The sequence below is a fragment of the Anopheles coustani genome, chromosome 2, assembly GCF_943734705.1.
Source record: "Anopheles coustani chromosome 2, idAnoCousDA_361_x.2, whole genome shotgun sequence".
NCBI classification, from domain to species: Eukaryota; Metazoa; Arthropoda; class Insecta; order Diptera; family Culicidae; genus Anopheles; species Anopheles coustani.
In genome coordinates this window covers 10,722,958-10,746,692 of record NC_071289.1, presented here as the reverse complement: position 1 = coordinate 10,746,692, position 23,735 = coordinate 10,722,958, and the positions used below count along the sequence as shown (strand labels likewise).

The window sequence follows — 23,735 nt, the reverse complement described above, 5'->3', positions numbered from 1 at the left end:
TCCAATTAAGAACTGTCCCAATTTTACTAGAATTGATATTCCAACTATCCAGTTTAATCAGCGACAAGGCCAAGAGTATTTCATATGTATCGCTATTATAAGTGGCGTCGTCTAAATACCATTTTATGATAGAAGCTCTGTTGATTTAGTCATTCAACTCATCGCAACTCAACTCCACTAACCTCGTCTATTCGAAGCGCGGAAGCTGCTTGAAACATTCTGCGCATTAATTTAATCTTCTCTGTTCCATCAGCCGAGAGGTCGCCCTTTCCAGAGTTGATTGTAGTAGTCTTCCCTTGCCATCCGCCATGTTGTGGCAGCATGTGTGCGCCCCCCTCCCAACCAATGCACTTAAAAATCATCGATGTCGGGTGTGTGCTTACTATTTCACCGTGTGGCTCGCGATTATTCACAATTAGCGTCCGACCGTGCGGTAGCATTCTTCCAAACCTCCCTCCATCCACCTTGCCTTCCCTTGAGTGTGCGAGTGTCCGGCACTAATTTGTGCACGAGCGAAATAATCCAAACATTCCACCGTGCATACACACACAGAGATCAAACCACCGTAATGGGGTGGCCCTTTGTGATGGTTACACGCTTGTTTTTTTTTTGTTGTTGGTTGGTTGGTTCATGAAAAACCTCCCGCCGCAAAAACCAGCACGACAAAAGGCATTTTCCCGAGCAGCTGAAAGGAATCATCCTCGGTACCGATCGCTCGCTAGCGAACGCAACCGCGAAACGCATGATCTCATGAAGGTATTTTTAAAACAACCCACCCTTCCCACCCCCCCAGGAAAATGGAGAGAGGGAGATCCACTAGGCACTTGCTGTTTGAAACGCTGCGCGAAAACTCCAGCCGCCAGTGCAAACACCCGTCGTCGGTTGTTGGGAAACACGAGGAACAAGAGAATGCTGCCGATGATCATTAGCGGCGGCGTCGCACGCGGGGCCAAACCCGATCCACGCCAGGGCAGTATGCATTATTCGCGGCCATTTTGAAACAGCACTCGCAGCGCAAAACACTTGCTGGAAGCATCCACACTTGAAAGTTTTCCGAGCCGGGCTAATTTCGCGGAAGGAAGGAAAATGAAAATTCGCCTTTTCACTCGTGCTTGAAGGAAACTTTGCAAGGATGAGTATCTGCGGGAAAACGGGCTAGCAACCAACAATGGGGAGAAACTTCCGACGGTTGCCTATCCCGTTGACGAAGTTTTAATATTCAATACCCTACGATGGCGTTCGTTCGAGCTATTCATCAATACAACTCCCAACACTTTGGACACTTCATCAACGCACCTGATACAAGAAGTGGCAACACAAAAAAGGCAAGGAAGTAAGGTGAAACATAAAGCAATCATCCAGCAGTGTCGAGAAAAGGCATGAATGGGGCGCGAGCGATAATGATTCTGCGGGAAAAAAGTTTTCCCAAAAGGCCGAAAAAGACCGCCGCTCTCCAGTGACGCCCGGAAGGATGTATTTAAATATGCAAAGTATACTGCACACCCCCAGACGCCGCGCAATACGCAGCGATGAAAAAGCCGGTTTCTTTTATCTTGTCCACCAGAAGAAAGAGGCATCCGCGCAACATCTTGCGAAAAATTTTCACTAGCGGCCGGATTTTCTCTCGTTACGCCGAAACGCAAAATTTGCCAAACAGTGGCAAAAACATTCTCCTGCCAAGATTCGGCAAAACGCCCAACAACAACGTACGCTTAATTTTCTCGAGGTGTTTTTCCTCCTACTTTCCCCACCCCGGCACTTGCTTCTTCTCGCACCGGTTCAATTGAGTGTAATTTTCAAAAATCAAACCAAATCATCAGCTTTCGCCACGGCGAGGAGTTCGTGAATCACGCCAATCGGATGGAAAGTTCGTCAATTTCGTGCTTCCAGACAACCCGCGCGTTCCCGGGTTCGGGCCGGCGTCTTTACTGGTCCACGGACCACCAATCACTCACTCCGGCGGCTTCCGATTGGGTCGATTGGAAAGATTGTGTAGAAAATTTAGAGTGAAGAAAAAAAAACAAGGTAATGGAAGTGATGAAGTTCAATCGATGAGCGATGAATGGGTTGGAAAGGAAAAGAACCTTTAGCGATGATTGGCGGGGAAAGTTTGAACTATCACTAGAAAATTGCCACACACACACACTGTTCGGTTTCTCTGAGGTACATTGAAGAGCATCCATTTCGGTTTCTTGCTAACATTTAATAAACGAAACTGTTATTGCTTTAGTGCCTAAAAAAGCCTCTTGATCTCTAAAGACAAATAAAAAGTAACACAAACATTGGCTTATCGATCGATCGATAGACATCCAACCAATTCCCCTCTATTCGTTTCATCGATAAACAGAACCACAAACGGAAGGAAAAGTAAGTCAATCAACGATTATTGAGTCAATTGAAATTACTCTATTACTTCCCAGGTTCTACTTCTTCTCCTAAGACCGGTCGCAACCACGAGATGCGTTCCGTGGAATGCCATGAAAGAATAATTAAATTCCCCAGCTCCTGCGACGAATAAACGCCGAGCGTCGTTTAGGATTCGATTTTTCCGCTATGGGCAGTTTTCCACGTCGTCCACCCTCGGCCATCGATACTTTCTTCGTTTATCTTGAAATACGGTAGAAAAAAAGCTTATTAATAGTCCCGGCAGGTCGTTTCGTCGTTCTTTTGGAGTTTCCCAAAGGCACGCGACCTTTCCGCCTGTGTTGGTGTCGATGAATCGGTAAAGCGAGCCTTCGATGGCGTACTCTGCCGTGTGACCTCAGGAAGTAAGGAAATATCGTTCTTCCTTTTCAATGATGGCATTCAAGGTGGGCATAGAAGGCTACTTTAAGACGACATTTAAGGCCAAGTAACACCAGCTGGCCAAGTAACACCAGCGCGGGGGTCCGCGACAGCCGAGCGGTAGCGCCGGTTAGAAAATCGGCCCATGAGCGCCGGGGCTCACCACCTCGACGGCGTGGGTTCGAATCCCAACCGAGACCGGACCCTCCCCTGTACGAGAGGACTGACTATCCACGTACACATAGGGTAAAAAGTCTCGTAAGCCCTTTACAGGGCAGGCATGACCAACAAGGTCGTTACGCCAAGAAGAAGAAGAAGAAGAAGAACACCAGCTGACGGATTTCAACCTTGTTTAGGTTGAACGCGTGGTACATAATTTTAATCGAGCACGAACCGTTTGTTGATACTCTGCCTGCAACGGGGGAGGAAGTACTAAACAATGTCCAGAAAAACAGCCCACTCAACCCCGTTCCATCCGAACGTCGTCTAGTTACAAGGCTGCGGTAAGATCATGGCTTGGTTGAACGATTAAGTTGGGCCACTGTAAACAAACGAATTCAATACGCTGGGGGAGGAGGTTTGCGAAATAATTTTGAAAATTAAATGTAAACATTTCAATATTTAGCATGGTATGAAGGGGAACATTTTGCAAACAAATGAAAATTGTAATGCAATAATACAAAAGGGCTAACATAAAGCTTACTGGTAATATGTTCGTCTTGTTTTTGTTTCAATCTAGCATACTCGTGGGTTGTAATTTAAAACTTTATTTATGAAACCCACAGCAAACACAACGTGCCTAAGCTTGAGTTAATGCATAAATACTAGTGTTGTGCTTAATGAATCTTTTGGCGAGATTCATTCATATGAATCTTTTACCTAAGATTCATTCAGATGGATTCATGAATCTTTGCGGATTCGAATATTCAAAGCTTAATGAATTTTTCGAAACCTTAATGAATCTTCATGAATCTTTCATGGTTCTGTCATGAATCTCCCCGATTCTGTCATAGGCGTGGACAATGAGACCAAAAAAAAAAAAAAAAAAGGTGGTCCCTCAACCGACTTTTGGTTGGTGACTTTACATCATTTGGTGTGTCTTTGGGATTCATGAATCTCGCGGCGAAAGATTCATGAATCCCTTATACGGCAGAGATTCATTCAGATTCATGAATCTGAATCCGATTTACACAACTCTAATAAATACATATTTGAGGAGTTCATTGGGCGGAAACCATAAGATTGATGATGAGTAGCAGCGAAAGAAGCTCAATGGCCAGTATCTAGAAGGGTCTATTGGAACGAAATGCCGACCATTTTCCTTTTCCGCACCACTTTTCCTTCCCAGCAACACCAGAAAGTCGAATTGATTGGACCATTCGCGTTGAGGCACTGAATATTCGAGCACGCTCGCAAGGCGGAAAGCAAAAATCAATGCAACCCCCTTCGGTTCAAACGTTCGGTTCCATTTAAGATTCTGCTTCCCTCCACTCCACCGGCAGCTAGAGTTTGTATTCAAATCAAAAATTTGCATTGAATATACTATTGGCCGACTTGGCCGAATGGCCCTTCGAGCCAGTTGGGCGAAGAATAACATTACAATCGGCTGCGGCCCGTACACAAATTGAGAATCGAAACCCGGGCGCATTTGTTGCACACGACAAGGCATTTCTTTTCTAATGTAACGTGGAAAGTTTTCTTTTCCTTCCTTCACTTCACTCGTTTTATTTAAATACAAACCGAAGACAACAATACGCACAATGTACAACTTTCTTTTCCCCGGTTTATGAGAATGACAAGTGATCGCACACTGTAGTCGACCCAACCCGTGGCTGGTGATAATTCTTTCACGAAAATTAGACACTCAATCCATCAAAATACTGCGGCTTTGCAAGAGCGTGTCAAACATTTTCCCAGCATTACTTCCGTCGATTTTCACAACGCAGTTCCGCAAGCCAACCCAACTTCAGCCGGTTACATTAATGGCGGCCGTGATGCTTAGCGCTTTAATGAATGAACGAACAATGTTTCATGTTTTCCAATGATTTTTACGGGATTCCCAAGCCGGAAGTGAATGGTGTTTGGTGCTAAGCCTTACTTTATTTCGGGTTTTATTACTCGCACACTCGTCCCTCGGTGCGTTGGGCCGAGGTTTGGGGCGATCAAAACATTGGAATAAAACACCGAATAAGGAGAACGAAGAGAACGATAGACCCGTCTGGGTGAATGTTTATACAGTGATTACTGAGGAGCAAGCGGTACGCAGTGAGATAAAAAAAAGAACAATCGGGTCCCTCTATCTCCGATGCTGGAAAATGGCCAGACGTAAACATCGAGCCGAGGAAACATGATTCCTTTCATCTGCTGGGCTGAAAATAAAATCATGCTGTAACACACACAACGCAGCGCACGGGGAAAGTGGAAGTGGACGTAACGTTGGGCGTGATCAGCCACGTTCATGTTGATGAGCAATCGACAGTTCCTGCTTCCCCATCGCGAGCGTCACCTTGAGGAAGAGTAACGAAGCGAATTTCCTTGGAAGCGTTTCTCTGTGCAAACAATCATCTTCGTCCTTCTGGTACTTGATCCAAAAAAAAAACGTAATAAAAACACGAGTCAACAAACTCATCCAGGGCACGGCAGGGCTTCGCGGAATGGCAAACAAACAGAAAACAACGGCAGCACAGCGCAGCACATGCCAGCACGTGGAACACAGAAACCCAAACACGCGCATAAAAATGTGCTCACGGGAAACATTGAACAATCTCGAGAAGAAGAAAAAACAACAACAGTGTGTATATATCACAACAAAACTTCAGAGAAACACGTAACATGGACCGAGAGGAACGCAAGATCGTTCAACCTTCTCGGGGGACGGAATTCGAACACATCAAGTACCAATTTGACCAAATTGCCGCCACATCAACACCGCGATTACAGCGATTGCTTATCGGAAGAGTTTAATAGTCGGACCAAATATCAAGTACTTTCACCCAAAAGTTGTTTCAACAGAGAGACATACTTTTCAAACATGCACAAAAAAAAGGTTCAACCTATACATCACCGAATCGAAATTTCAAAACCTGCTAAAGAATGCGTCGCGCCTTCCCTAAACTTGCGATGCGAAGTGAAAGGCGTGGAGTTACTACAAGCGAAATAATAAAATTAGTCCCATCACCACACACACACACTCCTTCTCGCTCGAGACAACACCACTGACGAAACACATAATAATTTATGTCCCTTCCAGTACATCGCGATCGTAAAAATGCCGCTGGATCCCGCGCATTTCTGCACACCCTCCCCCGGTGCTACTGCAGTTGGAAACATTCCCCCAAGAACACAATCCCATCGGATGTAACAGAATGTAGGAGGATAAACTTCGCTCCGGGCCGGCAACAAACAGCATTTCCCGGGGCCAAAAAACTACCCTCAAAGTACATTAATTTTGCCTGCCTATTCGTTCGGCATTCCACACCACCACGCAGATGTTTGCACGTTGCGCAAGCGGAGGAAGAAGTCATGTTTGATTGACTTCTAAAGCCCAAGTGGAGGTGGAAGAAGCCATACTCGAAAGAAAGTACCATGAGAAGATCGGGTCGAAAAAGTGAAAAAAAACATGCTCGCCGGTAAAAACCCGTCTTGTCCCGTGGTCGGGATGGTTTCGCAAGACGGTGGTCACCAGGTAAGGAAGGTGTGTATGTGTGTGGGGTGAACATGTGCACCTGAGTTGCTGGCAAGTTTTGGTGTATTTTGGTGGAAGTTAAATACAACAAAAAATAAATTTCCACCGAAGCGTGAAGATGGAAGCCGTGCGACCGAGGGAGGGGGAAAATGTTGCACAAGGGAATACATGTTGAAAGATAATCCCGGACAGTGTTCGGTGGGAAACTTTAAACAGAATGCACGGAATACCAATGTTGGATGACCTCGGACCATTTTAAAGTACACTGGTAGTGTTTCGGCTTTAAAATAGCCTTCATTTGCCTGCAACAGCCAGGCGATGGAGTAGAATATTGTAGAAACAAATTGGTAACATGTAAAAATGTGTTCTTTTGGTATGTATGTAATCGATCTGGTTTCAACCAAATATCCAATATACAAATGGCATTTACATGATGAACAAATGTAGATCTAAGATATTAAGTTGGTAAATGTTCTCATAACTCCACGACCCTCGTGTATGCGGTACCGGTTCCCGAGAAACACCCCCGCCAACCGAATGCTGTTCATTAATTATGCTCAAAGCAATCATGCTACTAATTATCGACCCCCCGACCCGACCGCTGACGGCTGACAAAAGAAGAACGAACAACGGCGCACGCATACATAACGCGGGGGGCTAAAATGTGTTTTATCGGTGAAAACGCCCCGAAGCCACGACGAATTTCCGTTTCGATGCGCACCAACCAGCAGCACACCCACCGGAGCAGGAAAAACAAGCACCAAACCAAACCCTCATCCCTAGGCGGCGGACGAGAGCTCGCGAAATCGTATATCAGCCGACGCTGGGACCAACCAGCCGACCATTAATTGTCTCCCAACACTTCGGTGACGCACCCAGAAGAACGCATCCGGATGCTCCGAAACTGCCCGGTGTCTCTTTCACGGTCCTCGTCACGCTGGTTGGGTATTTTTTCGATAGTTCCGGTGCTGAAGTTCTGGTGCGTGTGGAACAGAGGACGCAACCATCTAAATGTCGGCCCGAGGCACTCATTACCGGTGGTTAGGTGTAGGAAAAAGTTGGTATAGAGTTTTTTTTTTAAATAAAAACAAAACATCAATTGATGGAAACCAAATGCACAAAACAATGTCATTACTTATCACAATGTTTGCTTCATAAATTATTAGAATAAGCAAAACAAACCACATTAACAACCAATGACTTCTCGCGTAACCTCAACACAATCGTGAAAGTTATCCAAAGTAATCAACCCCCTCCGAACCGAAGCGAGCAAGGGGCTTATGTCAAGAGCACTATCGGTTGTATGCGTCCTCAGCCAAAGTGGTCACGATGGGGATGGTACCGAAATACATGAAAAGTACCACCCATTCCCTCGTTCGAACCATTGACATTGACATTAAATACTACCTCACACTGGCGCTGGCTGATAATAGTGTTGCCTTGTGGCCATTCATGAACATCCTCTCGGTAACACCCTTCCATCCCAAAGCCCAACACGGAACGGAGAAATGTAATTTTACTGCCACCGATAAAAGTGGCTCCTATTGTAACAATTATGTCACCGATCGCTTAGTAACATATAGGAGTGCCGAGGCAGCAAGTTTATTTTTATCTCACACAGGCCCATTGGAAAAAAAGAAGATAGGGTGACATCGGTATGGAATGTAATTAATCAAGTTTTCTGTCCCAACGGTTGAGCGGTAGCTGTAGTTGTAAGCTTGTCACTCGGCGAAACAGGCTTCCGTGTAGGGTAGAGTGGCCCTGAAAGCTCCTTGTATGAGCTTGACCTTTAAAGGACTGAGTTCGCGTGGAGTTGGACATCCAATATATCCGCTATTGGAAGTCGCATCCTTCACAGACCTGAATAGATTTATCAATTAAATCAACAAGCATGCGCCGTCAATCGTTACATCAGAAGGGCCTCGGTGAACTTCCGAGAAGAAGACTTCTCGGTGAAAGCCAACGATGCGACAAATCTGACAAGCAAAATTGCCCCCACTAATACCGTAAGTAATCCTGAGTGGTTAAATTGCGAATTGGAAGTACATTAATTTGGCAACCAGTCGAGTACCTGACTGGTTCTTAAGAACTCCTCCAAGAAGAAAAGCAATCTACTTCGGAGACGCAAGCCGTTCGCAATATACAACGAACGACTTGACACAATAAACCCCTTGATTGAAGGAATCGCGTTGAAAGACATCTCGCCGCAAACGAACTACCGAATGCCGATGTCGGCGTTATCTGTCATCCGTGGTCGTCGCTCGTCAACTTTCCTCTCGCGTGGGCAACACCGGGGCATGTATTTATAACACCCCATGTGCCCACCGACCCATCAATTCGTCGAATCCTTCTGAGAACCTCAAGACCGAACTTGTTTGGTGGATCGTTCTCGGCGTGGATAACGATATCGTACGCCCTCGTGACTCAATTACGTCAATTGGGCGGGAGGAGAATTTTGATTCGTGTCTGTCGCGTTAAGTATGAGTGTGATACGCGCAAAAAGGGAAGCAAAAGAGATCCAAAGACTGGTCTGAGGATGGTGCGTCGATACGCGCACGGGCGCATTTCGGTGGCATCGACAAACCGAATAATGAAGGCTATTATTTGGGGCTCAATTGCGCTCTTGTTGGGCGACGTAAGCGAGAGCCGTTGATCGATTTATTTTTGGCCCGGAAACCGGGCACGACGAGATGACGATGCACGGGAAGCTTGATCAACACCAATCCGTTGCAATCTGCCCCTCGCCAGGGGGGAAGGAGGATATAGTTTCGGGAAGATGAAAGGCACGGTTGCTTTACTTCCTTCCCTCCGGTGAGGCGAGGATTTAGTACCAGTCGAAATTCCCGACAAATAAAAATAAACACATCGGCAGACATCGAATAAGAAACATTGGAAACGTCGAGTCCATCGAAGGAGGATAGCATCTGGAGGAAAACCGATCCGATCGAATCCGGCATCGGTGATGTGTTGGGCCCACATCGCTTTCCTTTGCCGACTGGTTCGATTCGTTTAGTCATCGCATGTGGACGTCGTCGATGGGCGAACTAAAAATAGCGTCTCACGCGCCCCAAGAAGTCGGTCGAATTTCGAACGCATTAATTGCACGGCGACAATTGACATGTGACTAAGGCTCGAAGCAATGCCGAGAACCCCTTTTCTGCGATCGGCGATCAGGGCGCCAGCTTGTTTTACTTCCATTAAGCGTTTTTTCCCTGGGAACGGAATATGTTTAGATAAATAGAAGTAGAACACACTTCAATGGCCCCCCCCTGAAACGGGTTGTGTGTTGTGCCCAATTACTCCACACGGATAAGGAAACCGCTTAGCACAAATTCACACACCATTGTCCATGGTCATGGCCTCGTTCTCGGGTTGGAGCCGCCATGACAGGTCTCACGGTCGCGTGCTTTTGTTTCTTCCGCGACAAACTATTCTTATCGTATTCACTTCCTCGCCAGCTGAACCGGATGGAGCGGGCCTTGCTGGTTGTTTTACTTATCTATTTTATAGCCTTTTCCACACTCTTGTATGTAAATTAACATGTAACTGTCCAAACGACACACCACTGTGACACCGAGTGTGTTGGTGCTAGAAAATGGCCGCAATCACTCTAATGAAATTTGCGTTCTATTTTCGCCAGCTCTTGACTCACCGACTGGATGACATAAGGTTTATTGATGCAAAGTGACTCACCTGCGGAAAAGAGAAAAGGGAAACAATCATCATTAGTACATCACGTTCTTATAAATACTCTATAACTTTTCCTGTACTCAGACCCAAATGAACAACAATTACAATTACGAAAAGTAAAAACCCACGACCCTCTAACAATCCAAAAACGAGCTCTTATCACATGGCTCACCGAATTAAATCGAACCGAAAATAATCCGCACGCCCCAAAAGTACTGCCTACACTGGGCCTCCACACCATCGGGAAAATTATCTTTGGCATTTTCATGGCGCATAATTATCCAACGATCAAAAAGGCATTAGGCAGACCATTCAGTCAAACAAATTTTAAAACTTTCTAATACACCATCATCCGCACCAAGCCGTCGCTGGTAATGGGAGGTGCAATTAGTTTAATCACGAGAAGTAGTAACACTTATTCAGAAGGCCCCATCCTCTTCCCTCGCCCTCCAGTGCAAATTTCCATGGAATTCATTTGGGGTGGGAGAGCCAACCCATCCTACTTCCAAGTCATACGGACATCCAACATTGAACGCCGTCGGGTCTGTGTGCGCTCGAATGGAATCCCATTTGGAGAATGTTCATCCGCGCGACGAAAGTCAACCAATGAGCCACGGTCGGGTCGTTTGATGCCCTGTTATGCTGGATGTGCAGCGCATATTCCGTCTGATGCTCCGAAGCAAAACGGATAACTGACCCGAGCAGCGCACAATCAAAGAGTTGTCCGATCGGGAGAAAAGACCATCCTCTGGTGAAGTAGCAAATAAAAAGAATTACTCTCTGGTCGGAAAGGGATCAAGGGACCGAGGGGGGAGGGGGGGGAGGGATATTTTAAAGAAAGTATCATCCGACTGAAGCTGTGACCGATAGAAATGCCACCCGAGCGCCGCGAGTTCGTTGCGTGATGCGTGCTTAATTGACGAATTGAAAAAGAAATGATGCCACAACCGAAAGAGGAGCAGAGGGTAAAGGGACTGGGAATCCGGCGTTGGGGGATTTTTTTTTAAGGAACAGAGAACATGATTGTCCGTCTTCGGGTTGGACGCAAATGTTGGCCCGTTGACAAATCGAGAGGAAATAGGAAAAAAAACACAGTCACAGAGGAAACGCATGATAGGTCTCATTTTGAATTGGATGATTAAGGCTGTGTTACTTCGCTCGAGTACGCGCATTTTGCGTCGTAACCTCAAAGACGGTTCAGCACAACTTCCAATTCCAATTCGATCCTCTTATTTTCTTCAATGAATGATGAAAATTTCTTCACAGAAGGGAAGGAAAAAAAAGAAAAGGACGAAAGAACCGCAACCCCGTTGAACCGGGTTTACTAACTGTTCGCCATTTTCCGCAGTTTCGCCACAAGAAAGGCGGCGAGCACGAGAACCAGCTCGGTCCAGGCTGTGAGGGAAACGTATACGAATTGGGTAAAAACTTCGGTCGGATAAGAATAATGGAAACGCACGCGACCTCACAACTGGCACCGGAAGCTGTCGAAACCGGTTCCCACGAGCGGCGAGATACGCGCCATTCGCGAGGCCGAATCCCGGCAAATAGCACACACACACACACACCAATCCGTTCGTTCGATGAGCTCCAGTTCAACTTGGATTGCTACTTTAGTTTTTTTTTGTTCCCACAAAATAGCACCACTTTTTATTGCTCACGGTTCGTTCCGAGCGATAGCGATAGCGGGACTAACGAATTCATGGTTTTCAAGGGGGTAAGAGTGGACAAAACCAAGTCCTCGAAGGTTGAGTCGAGTGGTGGTGGGATAAAAAATTAAATACGACTGGTACGCCTTGACCTTTGGCGCCCTTCCCGCGCCTTGTCCCACCTAGTATTGTTCCAATCAGCTGTAAAGAAGTCGCTACAATCAGCATCATGCTTGAGCGCAACATAAGCATTTATAGAAAGGAGTTCCCAAAAGTGGCACACTGGGTTGGTGGTTCAATAGCAAAACGATCCCGGGGCTGTCACTCCGGCGGACGACGACGACAGACACAATAACCCATATCTTGTGATGAGTCATGCAAAAATCATCTTTAACGTTTCGGGTTTCATATTTTTGTAGCCGGTTTTTATTCGTCGCCATTTGGATTATCACCTTCTCAGTCCGGTCGCCAGTCGGCCATTATCGAAGACCTGTTTTACGACAGCTGCCCGGGAATGAGCCATAATGTTGTACTATCTGCGCAGTAAACATGTTTTTCCGTCTGCCAAGTGTTGGAGTGTGTGTGTGGTTCCGAACCCTCAGACAAGATCATTGCTTACTTTGTGCAGCATTCCATCGTAGTTGCACAATACTAATTGGGACAAATCAAACAGCGAGTGGAGAATGAAAAAATAAAACTGGAATAATACGGGGGGCGAAGAGGCACAGATGCACTGGTCTAGATAACCCCCACGCGCCCGGGGGTCGACCCACTGGGCCACGGATGATAATGTGTTCTCCAGAGCAGAGCACTAACAGCTCGTACACACAGAGACAGTTGCATCCAATTTGTGGCGCACCACCATGGTGACTAGTCAAACTCGCGCGGCATCAACCTTCAACCAACCACCCCGGGGACGGACCCACGACCGAGGATCGTCGATGATGTCACTCCGGGCGATGATGTTGATGATTTTGTATTAAAAAGTCCACCGCCTTACCTCACCGAACGTGCACGAATCGCTGCGCCCAAGGTGTTCGTCAGTGTTGTGATGCCATTTTAGTCGCTTTTTCTCGCTGCCGAGAGATCTGTGTGGGCCAGCCAGCTCGAGAGAGCTCACGGACGCGATCGTTTTAATATGCACGGCGACACCCATTGCGGGCCGAACTGAAAGCGGTTTTGCATACATCGTACCCCACACAAGCCGGAAGGGCCCCACCTCCAAGAAGTTCGGGTGGGGGTCAGGGTGGGTCCTGGGAAGTGGTTTTGTTTTTGTAAACAGACGGAACACACATGGAAGCCGTTAGTACCATCATGGGTTCGTGGAACGATTCGGGGCTGTTAGTGCCGTTCCTGGGGAGCTTCCGTGACCCAACGGGTTCACGGATGACGATGTGGTCGCGGGTCTACTTTACTTTAATTAGTAAACTGAAAGCCAAGTCCAAACGGAAAAGCAGCAATTCCAGGGGGAGATTAAACCTGTCATTACGACCTTTACGACACCTTTACCAGAGATTCCGTATCCAAACACCTAGACACGGGTTCCACACGGTGGAACAAACACGTATTCACCTAATAAAGCCGTGTCGAACATGGATGCCGAATAGTTTGCCATCGACCTTGCCGATCGATAGCCAATCCAACTCCGAGCGGATAAACTAAACCGTTTACCGGAGCTGCCAAAACCCGGAGAAAGGACCGTAACTCCTGGTAACCCTGGAACCCGTGATGTCCGTCTCTCGCCACCAAAACCGCCGGACGGCTAATGAGAGCATAAGGTCACTCCCATCAACGTGCCAATGCCCCTGCTGATAAATGATGCGATGAAGCCGAGCTGCTGCTGCTGATGCTGTTGGGATCAGGGTAAAGGTAATGGTCAAACTTTCTCGGAAAACTTTTAATTGAATCCAACACCAGCAGCGGACGGTGTGTGCGTGTTAGATCGGGGCCACGGGGTGAAAGTTGAATCGACCAACATAAACCCAACTCCGGTGCGGAGAGGATAGGGATGCTGGAGCTGAACCAGCCGAAACCACCGGGCAACATAAATAAAACACGTGCAACGTTCCTCTCGAGTGGATTCGCGGAATAAAGGTCGACATTATTGCGTTTGTCGGTGACACCTCATAATCAGCTAACCGTCGCTGAAACCGGTCTTCGTGAAAACGGTGGACATTCGTTGGCGACACTTTGGGTCTTGCCCGAAAAGCGAAAGGAGTGACATACGAATTTAATGGCAAATGGAACAAAACGAAATTGCTGAAGGCAAATTTAAATTCATGAACTTTAGTATTACGTAGATGAAGCACTTTTGGAGGAGGAAGTTAAGAGGGAACAAAAGCACATGTCCGTCGGTATAGGTCACTTTCACCGAACGTAAGGTTCAACGTGCAAAACCGACCAGGAACTTCCGCAAACTTTCCTTGTGAGAAAATTAAACAACACACACAATTATTCACTTAAACTCCAACTGCCCAGGGACACGGTTGTTCCGGAGTGACATTTGCGGAATTCTTCCACATGCCGCATATGCCCTGCGCTACGAGCCCTCAAAACCCAAGCCCGGGTCTGACATGTCGCTCTGTAATACAATTAGAAAACTTTGTTCACCCACGAGCCGACGACCAACGTCACCGGTCCGAAATGTCACTCCAAACCGGATGTCTGGGGAGCAGAAACTCGCTCATATCTCGAAAAACCCTTCTGACGTATGCACAGCACTAACCAACATTCACCTCAGAATGCCAACTTCTAGACTCCCTCCCGGGTCGGGGACGCCAGGTACCTGCGTGGGTGGTGAAGTATATATTGGCCGTTTTATGAACCGAGAGTTTGTCGGATCGAACTCCGGCGCTGCATGGAGGAGAAAAATGTGTAATAAAAATAATAGAAACGAACAGACAAATATTTGCCTTTTGTGGAATGTTTACGTCTCGGATGTTCTTCTGAGGGTGGAAGCGGAAAAGCTTCACCACAAATGGAGATTTCTATCGGATGCGTGTTCGTGGTGCTCGTTTGTTGCCCATTGTGATTCAATTTTCCAACCCCCGAGTCGTGTTCGATGTCCTCTCAAATTTCGACCACATACGTGAACCAGTTCCACCTACCCCACCTCTACCTGTACGTCAGGATATCCGGGAGGTACCCCGACCCCAACGCCGTCATCCATCCGTGAAGCGATTGATCAATTCAGCATCGTTGGATTCTTGGGAGAGAGAAATTCGAATCGTACGGACGAGCGCTCGAAGTCGAGCGGCAAATAATTGAACGACCTCACCCGTCGGCAGGCCTATCCGAGGTGAATTCCAACCGCTTTCGTCCCGATATGGAAATGATTCACACAAGAAGGGAACCCAGGACCATCACTCCCATACGTTCAGTCTCAATCTTCGATCTCCTTTTACCAGCGGCATCCGGTGTTGGGATCCGGCTAGAAAAGTGCGTTCTCTTTCTCAGGACAGATGTTGCGGACACGGACGGATCACACAAAAAGTCACAGCCAAACAGCGACGCGCCACAAAGGGCACCGGGTTTTTGACTTCTCAAGACAGTCCCGAGACCGGGACGCGGAGGGCGGATGCGAAGGATAACCGAAAAACGGAAAAAGCGACGCCGTGAAACAAGAACCAGCCAGCAGGCAAGCGGATGCGAGCTCAACCGGGAAGCTGGTGTGTACACATGGGTCGAAACGCGCCCGGAGGAGATCACAACATCGCACATCCCGCGGCGCAGCTGGTGTCTCGGCGACGTGCTCTACCGATGTGTTCCGTTTTACGACCCGCCGCATTTCAGCGTTCCCTCCAATCGCTCCAGATCTTGGGAACGGATTCCTTACAACCGACCGGCTGCCATCGGATGACGGACTGCCAGCCGGGTCGACACGGATCTTGGGACGGGTTTTTGGGGGCCTTTTTGCTCCCACCGCGACTCCAACGCGACAACCAGTCTAACCCAACCAAAGCCGGGAGTCAACGAAGCCAATCATGCGGAGGAAAAAATAAATTTCAGCCCCCCAAGACAGTCAGTGTCGCGTGAGGATATATGTTTCACAAACGGTAACAAAGGAGTGAAAGCAACACTCATGCAAAATTCACACTCTTTGGCATTCTTATGCCGTCTTGTGCCTTAGACGTTGATGGAAAAAAATGGTCCCTTACCCGGGAGCTAAGAAAAGCCCAGTGAAAGAATGTAAAAGGTTGCCTCTGTAAAAAAAAATCTCTCTTTTAACATTATTATTAATTTATAAACCAATTGAGAATGGCAACATTTGAAGCAATATTTTATCAAACAAAGCATTGCATTGTATTTTAAAATGTGAGATAAAACGTTTTCCATGAAACTAATATTTTGTTTTATCGTGCAGTACTACTCAACAACCTATCGATAATTTCTTTACACAAAACAGACGATATATTTGAAATTAGAACAAAAATTAGCAATAAGGAAAACTTCTACAAAACAAACCACAAATATTACAGAACCACCACAAAATAGTTGGTTCAGGCAAAGTATTTCACGTCCCAAAGGGTGGACGCAAACTTTGCTACATTCATCTTCATCTCGCCCGAGATGCTCAACTTCCTTTTAGCAGAGAAAACAAGGAAAGAAAAGAAAAACTACACCTTTTCTGCTATCGTAGCGGACGAATGGAGGGTGCTTAAAATAGCATACAACTTAACAACATCTTAGCGCCATAATGAGAATTAATTTGTTTATGCGCTCGATTGTTTCTTGCATCTTCGTTTCGCCGGATCCGGTGGACAGACGCGACTGGACAAACGCGAGGAGTGCACTTTTGTTGTATGGTATTTGTCACTCCCTCTTCTTCTCTCTCTCTCTATCTCTCTTTCGAGAAACACCGGGTGCACTTGAGCAAGGTGAAAAACGGGGGGAAGTGCAACAAAACAACGCCAATGAAATGAATGCAATTTGTTTCGCCATCGTTGCGCACCGAGTGGACAAGGGGCTTTCGCGTGGCAGAGACGGTGCCCTTGACGCTTGCAGTTGCACTTGCCGGCCGGGGGTTCGGAATGCATCTCATCGAACAGCTGAACGCGCCCGTATTGGTTCGGGCGTGCACACCGTCACACACCTGGGGGGATTGTTACTAAATTTGCGTTACGTTCCACATGTGGAACCATTTGGTGTTCACGTGAGACCGTACTCCGCCAAAAGGCAGGCCAAGGGTAACCAGGTACGGGACGGGACACCGTGTCACCGGGGGATTATGTGTTAGATTTTTCCGTGGGTTGACAAATGGGTTGCAATAAAATTGTACGACTTGCGTTTCCACAATGCATATCGAACCATAAATCCTTCGGTTTACATGTTTCAATCCCATTTTCGGCTTGTCCGCGGTTGTTTTGCAACAAGATTAGAAGCGTTTAAGTGAATAAAGTAAACCATATTTACTCCACTGCTTACTTCCCCAACGTCTCGGTGTAATATTTCCACATTAAAGAATCAACTAGTGGCGGCGAAAAGTTGCCTCGCTTGCGGGAATGATTTATTAAGTTAATTTTTAACAGTCCACCATCGTCCTTCAGACGACCGCGTACCCACGAAGGCGGACCACATTCCCCGTAGCATGGAAGCATCCTCGTGGAATTTGTGTTTCTCTTTGCTTACGGTTTTCTTTGCTTAGTTTTCCTTTCGCTTTCCATCATTGCGCCACCGCCCATTCCGGGCACGATGGTTGGCTCGTGGCAGGGCGGAATTTCATCTGCCTTCTTGGCACTTGCCTTTGCGTAAACGAAAGACACCACCCCCACCCACCACCCACCGCCAAGGTGCTACGAGTGATGAGAAGGATTATTCACTTCGAGATGATGTATTGAGGGCACCGAAGGGAGGGAAGAAAAAATTACACAAAATTAAATCCCTCAAACGCGGCCTCCCCTGTTTTCGTGGTGTCCTTGGACTTACCCCAAAAACATATGTATAGATGTGAGTGCTTTTTTTTTTATTTTCTCCAACGTGCCCCAAAGGTTGGTCGAATAAATCAAAAACAAAAGCGTCAGCATAGATCGCAGCAAAAAAGCGAGCGGGTCACGCTGCACAAGGTTAAAGTAATATGATTCCAAACGCCACTGGATCCGAAATGGAGTGGATGTTGACAACCGAGAGATAAAGAGAGGGAAGAAAAAACCGCCGCTTAACCTGCCGAGAAACAAACACATACAACCCCGTGCGCTATCGGATCGTCTTGAAGACATTCACGATGTCAAAGAATTCATGTTTGCCTGAAGAAAGTTGTTTATCGCGATAAGACGCAGTACGGTGTACGAACTCGGGCAGGTTAACACACAACAATTCAACGGAAGAGTCGGTAAACGTTTTACTAGAACTGGCCAAATTGAAGGGAAACATAAAAGAGTATGTTTTATTTAAAAAAAATCTAGAAAATGAAATGTGATTTCATGTGGATTAAACAAAGGCAGAAATCTGTCAATTTGTGTGAAATTTAAATCAAATGAAGCTAGAAAATTATAACCCACAAAAAGCAAAGAATGAATATTGAAACACATATCAATTAAGAAGTTGCATTGAAATATATTGTTCATAATTTCAATTTCAATTATTTGTGTACCCTTGTAAGCCTCGAACTTTGTTCTCAAAGGGCAAATAGAATGAAGCGATTCGTAGAATTTGCAAACCTTTCTCCATCGAATCGAAAGCCTCAAAGCTTCCTCGAACTTATAACCCCAGAGGAGAACGCATTATCTATTCCTAACGCGTCCGAAGATTCTATTATGTCGAGTGGGATTTCCGTACTTTCCGTTTCGATTCCGCACGCCCCGAGCACCGAACCGGTTCCGGTTTGGGAATCATTATTAACTTTTCACCGACCGATCTAACCGCACATCCTGTTTCCGGCCGCGTCCATACGAACACAAATCATCATCGTCGCCAGTCAATAAGTGAATGAATGAATGAATGAATGGCACAACGCTCTAAACATGAAGCCGAAGCGCGTGCAAAAATCATGTCGGAGTCAAACGGGCCCTGGCCCCTCGGGCGATGGGTGTGGCCCCCCCAACATCGACGCGTACGATGTAAATACGATGTCGCGCTATTTGTACTTGTCGAGCATAAAGCGGCGCATAAAGTGGCTGAATGTCAGTAGCATCATTTGCGCGAGCAAACAAATATTGCTAACGAAATAAAGTCATGCCGACGACGGGAGCGCGCGCGACCGTAAATATTTGGTATCGACCGTCCGCGGTCTAGTCACCCCCCCTCTAGCCCTAGAAAGCCCTTATCCCACACATACACACACTGTTGCGCAGCCATCCGAGAGTGAACGAAATTTGCTCCACGCTTCCCGGAGACAGTTTTCGGGATCACGTGAAGGGAGGGAACGGGGGGAAAGGGGCGCGAGAAGAAAGCGCGGTAAATTTATGCCAGCACGCGCATAAATCGTCCGGCACATCGCACCATCGCGACGACGCATGCAAAAGGCCGTACGCGAACGGGGGTCCCGTTTTCCAGAATCGGCGCCGGACGTGGAAACGAACGTGGATGACGCGCTTTTCCCAACCGCCAAAGGGCATCCGCCCTCTTTCCCTCGCGGGACTCAATTTAGTAGCGAGGAAGAAAACATATTTCATAGAAAGAGGCAACTCTTTTCCTTCCCCCCGTCCCGTTCTCCACTTTGTTTGTTAACTTTCCACTCGCATCCGGTCGATGATCGGGGGGAAGAAAAAACTCAATCAACGCTGGTGTGAAAATAATGAAACGTTCGCCATTCACCGTCAAGAACGGAGATTGGAAAGCGCATTCTTAGCCGCTTCCTTTTTGGTAGTTAAAAATTTAATTGTCTATCAAACTTTCATCCATCGTCGGGGGCAATAAAATATTAATCCCCAAACGAGCGTATCTCCCCTGAATGCTTCAACCTCGAAAACCGTACGGGTTTTCATCGTCGTTGTGCAGAACAGAAGGACTCCCATTTTCTCCTCTATCGGATACGCTCCATCCATCCGGGATAAACCGAACCAGCTCTGGCGGAAATAATTTTCATACACCGCAGGCCCAAACTCAAAGCCTTTGGACTCTTCTTCTGCCTCTCACTTTGTCAATAATTAGATTCAAGTCACACAAATCCTCACCGGGACTTTCGTTCCTTCACGGAAAGGGAGGCTCCAAAATCAACCACTCGGAATATTGGCCGGTTCAGCTCGGACACACTTCAGGTCACACACACACACACACACCGGATTGCACCGGAGTCGACGTCGACATGCAACTGTCGAGCCTTATTGCCATTGCAGCCCGACCCTAACGGATCGATTTTCTCATCCTTTTCGACCCCCGAAAGCCTCGCCTCGCAAAAAGACTCGTTCTTTTCGGGGGAAGGCCATCGTCAGCCGTTGGTTTTCATCCCGCTTGTCTGCCACGGAACGATGGCCATTCGGTGGGCCTATCGGTTTTCCCGGGTCGGGCCGGGTCGTTGTCGTTGAGAAAACACACGCCGTCCACCGTTCGGTCGAAACTTTTGCGACAGAGAAGCTTTCCATCGACGGTTTCGTGGAACCGAGCGCATGAAAACCGACCCCCAGGGCGGAAGTCTACCGATAACCAAAACTCGCCCCGAGAAATGGGAAAGCGGAAGGGTTTGAGCCGACTTAAAAACTTGTGCCGCCACGAACCTTTTTTTCTGAACGGTTTCACAACGGCGGCGAGGCCATTGTGCGAGGTCGGAACTACAACAGGCTGAAGACGAACTATGGAACGAAAACAAAAAATAACGATCCATCAACCAACCGCGCGCACTATGCAGAAAACAGATGAACTTCCTCCAGGGGGGGGGGGAAACCGAACCGGCGGAAGGTGAAAACGCTGGCCCCGCAATCCCGTTACACACTGAGGGGCACATTAATTCAATTAGTTCCGTTCCAGCCCTCCGAAAGCCGCGCGCCAACGGAAGCTAGCGCTCCGGCGGGTTCGTGCCGGAGGGGAGGTGAAACCCGTGCGGAACACCCAAGCCGGCGACGGTTGGGCCAAACGGGAAGGCGGCGGACGTGGACGTGGCCCGGACGTTCATGGTTCCCGTTTTTCCACTCGTCGTAAATAACGTCCCTTTCCCTCGGTTCGCGTGCTAGACGATAGAGTTCACGCTCCAAGTGTGGAACCGTATCGGGACTGCACGGGGTGGGGGGGGGGGGGAAGTCCACTGAACCTTGGGCGTTTCCAGCTAGCTAAGGAACCAGCCACCTTCCACCAAGCGACAGCTTTAAGCCAACCTTGACGGCGACCGTGGGCAAATGATAAAGGTTTTCTGGAGCAGACACATAATACCTCACCCGTTTTCTCTCCTTGGTCCAAGTTCCCTACGAGACGGTGGCCACTCGCTTTGATGTACTTTGTTGCGTTCAACACCGAGGGCTTGGGGAAGTTAATTTCCAGATACCCAACGCCCAAACCCCCGTTTCAGGAATTATCTGATTTGCTTCATCCAGCGGAGTTGGAGATAAGACGGAGATCCTTCCTTTTGCGGTTTCAAGCGTTGAATCCGAATCCTTCGCTAATATACACATGTAAAACTCCAGGTAAACCGATGATTAAATAATCCATTTAAAACCGAAACAAACGGCCGGAAAAGTTATTATCGTTAAAATTCATCCTGGGTAGGGAAACGGACATATGTTCGATGCTTGCAAAGCTTTGTGTACCTTGGAACATTTCCCTCTACCCCCATGCTAACTTCTAACCGACATTTTAATCCTACCCCTCTCGTACCTACCTCGACCTTCTCCACTTTTACTTTAAGTCAAACCTGCCAGAACCAACGGTAGGCGAAATAAAACAAACCTACCCCAAAAAATATACCCCAAACGGAATGGAAATATCGAGGGAGTAAAGGTAGACACAACCATCCAGCAGCGTGCATCATTTCACGCAAGTATCGAAGAGAAAAAAAAAGCTTGTGTAAAAATATGCTACACCTCCTCCAACACGCCCTCATGCGCCACATATGGACAGTGTAGTAATGGCCCATTTCTCCCTCCATTCCTTCCCGGTGTTATGCTTTGCGCTTCGCTGACCACACAAACTCCGGCCAACGTTCGGGCCAGAAACAGATGTTGAGGCGGCAAAGGCTACCAAAACAAAAACATTACCTTTTTCGTCATTTTTAGTCGAACCGTCGTGAGCTCGTGAGCCTCGGCCGGGGGCATAAATGGGGAAGGGTTTCGGAGGGGAACGGAACGGAAAAAATGGATCGTTCATAGATCCTGCCGAGAGTGTTGCCATAAAGTGTGCCCTTTTATAGTTCGCCCATAAATCTGCTCGATTATGACCGTATCCTTTCGCTTGCTCGAGCGCCGAGCGCGTGTGTGTGTGTGTGTTTTTATTTCGATAAACCAACCGATTCTCTTCAATACCATCGATTACCATCGGATCGATTCCTTCCGCTTGGGGAAGCAAAAACACGCGATTCCGAAACGAAACGTAGCTAAATTTAACCCTGTCTGCTAATCTTGGCGAGATTATTAAAGCCCCGCATCGGAACAACCGAACCCGTAAAAGAACCCCAAAACGGAGTTGGCCATCATATTTACGAGGCCGAAATAAACACCCCCTAAAACAAAAGGCCTCAAACTCCTGCCCGTCGCTGGTCAACTCCGGAACGGACCTCATCTGTTTTAGCACGACAGAACTTTCCTGCTTTTTCCCCATCCTTACCTTAATTTGGCACATTGTTTGCACGGCGCTGACTTTCCCCCCCGGTCCCTATCAGTATCTCACCTGATTTACAAAGTAACTACAACTGAACAACCCACAAGTGGACACACAAATGCACCGACTCACACACGCATAGTAATCACGGCTAATGGAACACACTACAATGTGTCCCGCGGATTGGCCAGATTCACAAAACATTCCATTTGTTGCTGCAAAGTACTTTCTCTCTCGTCCTTCTTCCCCGGGTTTGTGTGTGTGTCTGTTTGCGTCCATTTTTTTTTTATCTTCTCTACATTCCACAATTTATTATGCTGCTTTTTTCCAGTACGTACTCATAAGGCACCTGCTCTTGCTGCTGACCGGTGTTGCCGGAAAGGGAAGGGAAAGACACTACAACTATCACACAAAAGGGAAAAATTATCACCGGATGCATACCGCTTGTAGTTTTTTTTCACAAACGAACTTGGTCCTTCCATCCAAAAACCCCAGCGCCAACAATGGGCAAGCCCGCGAAGGGATGGAATTTCGAGGATGGATTTTTCATACATTTTTTTTCTTCTTCTTATCACTATCTTCTTCTTCAGGCCTTCCTACGGTTTTTTTTAAAACCTTTCTCCTAACAACAACCCTCCGGTCGCTTTTTGTCGCGTTACTGAAGCGAACGAAATGAACATTCTTTTCAGGAAACGATCCTTCGATGGAACGAAACTAATCATCGCCCGAACGAACGAGGCGTTTTGGGGGGCCGCTGGGATGGTAGGAAAGGGAAGGGAAAAGGAATTTCAAACATCATCCCAATCGCTTGTCCGGGTGCTTGTCGTTCACTTCTGGTTTATTATATATCCTGACAATAACGCTTCCTAATACTAATGGTCCCGACGCGGGACGATGTTTGGACAATCCAATATATATCCACAACTGGAAATGCCGGATGCCGATGGTTGGCCCGATGATTAACGATTGCTATGGACACTGGACACACCACTTCCCCCCCTCCCCTCCCCCCGTGCGCCTCTTATCACAAACTCTGATCGAGCCGGTGGCTGACGAAAAAGCAAAGAAACCGCTTCAGGAAGAGACTCACCAGAACGTTCCGTTGGTTTTCCTTGTCCAGCAGAAACTCCATGCTTTTGTGCGGCCTGGTGCGCTGTTCGCCCGGTCCGCCCGGTCCGCCACCCTGTCCGTTCATCTGCCCGCCGACACCGCCGATGGTGCGCCGCTGGCCCGGAGCACCGCCGGCC

At 47.5% G+C, this 23,735-nt stretch overlaps 1 protein-coding gene across 1 annotated transcript in view; it reads right to left on the bottom strand.

The window, feature by feature from the left end:
• LOC131266433 (uncharacterized) overlaps nt 1-23,735 on the bottom strand; it is a 48,666-nt gene that overhangs the window by 23,365 nt on the left and 1,566 nt on the right. Inside the window, exon 2 of the mRNA XM_058268952.1 lies at nt 23,579-23,713. Within this exon, the coding sequence (XP_058124935.1) occupies nt 23,579-23,713 (135 nt within the window). The remainder of the gene's footprint in view (nt 1-23,578; nt 23,714-23,735) is intronic.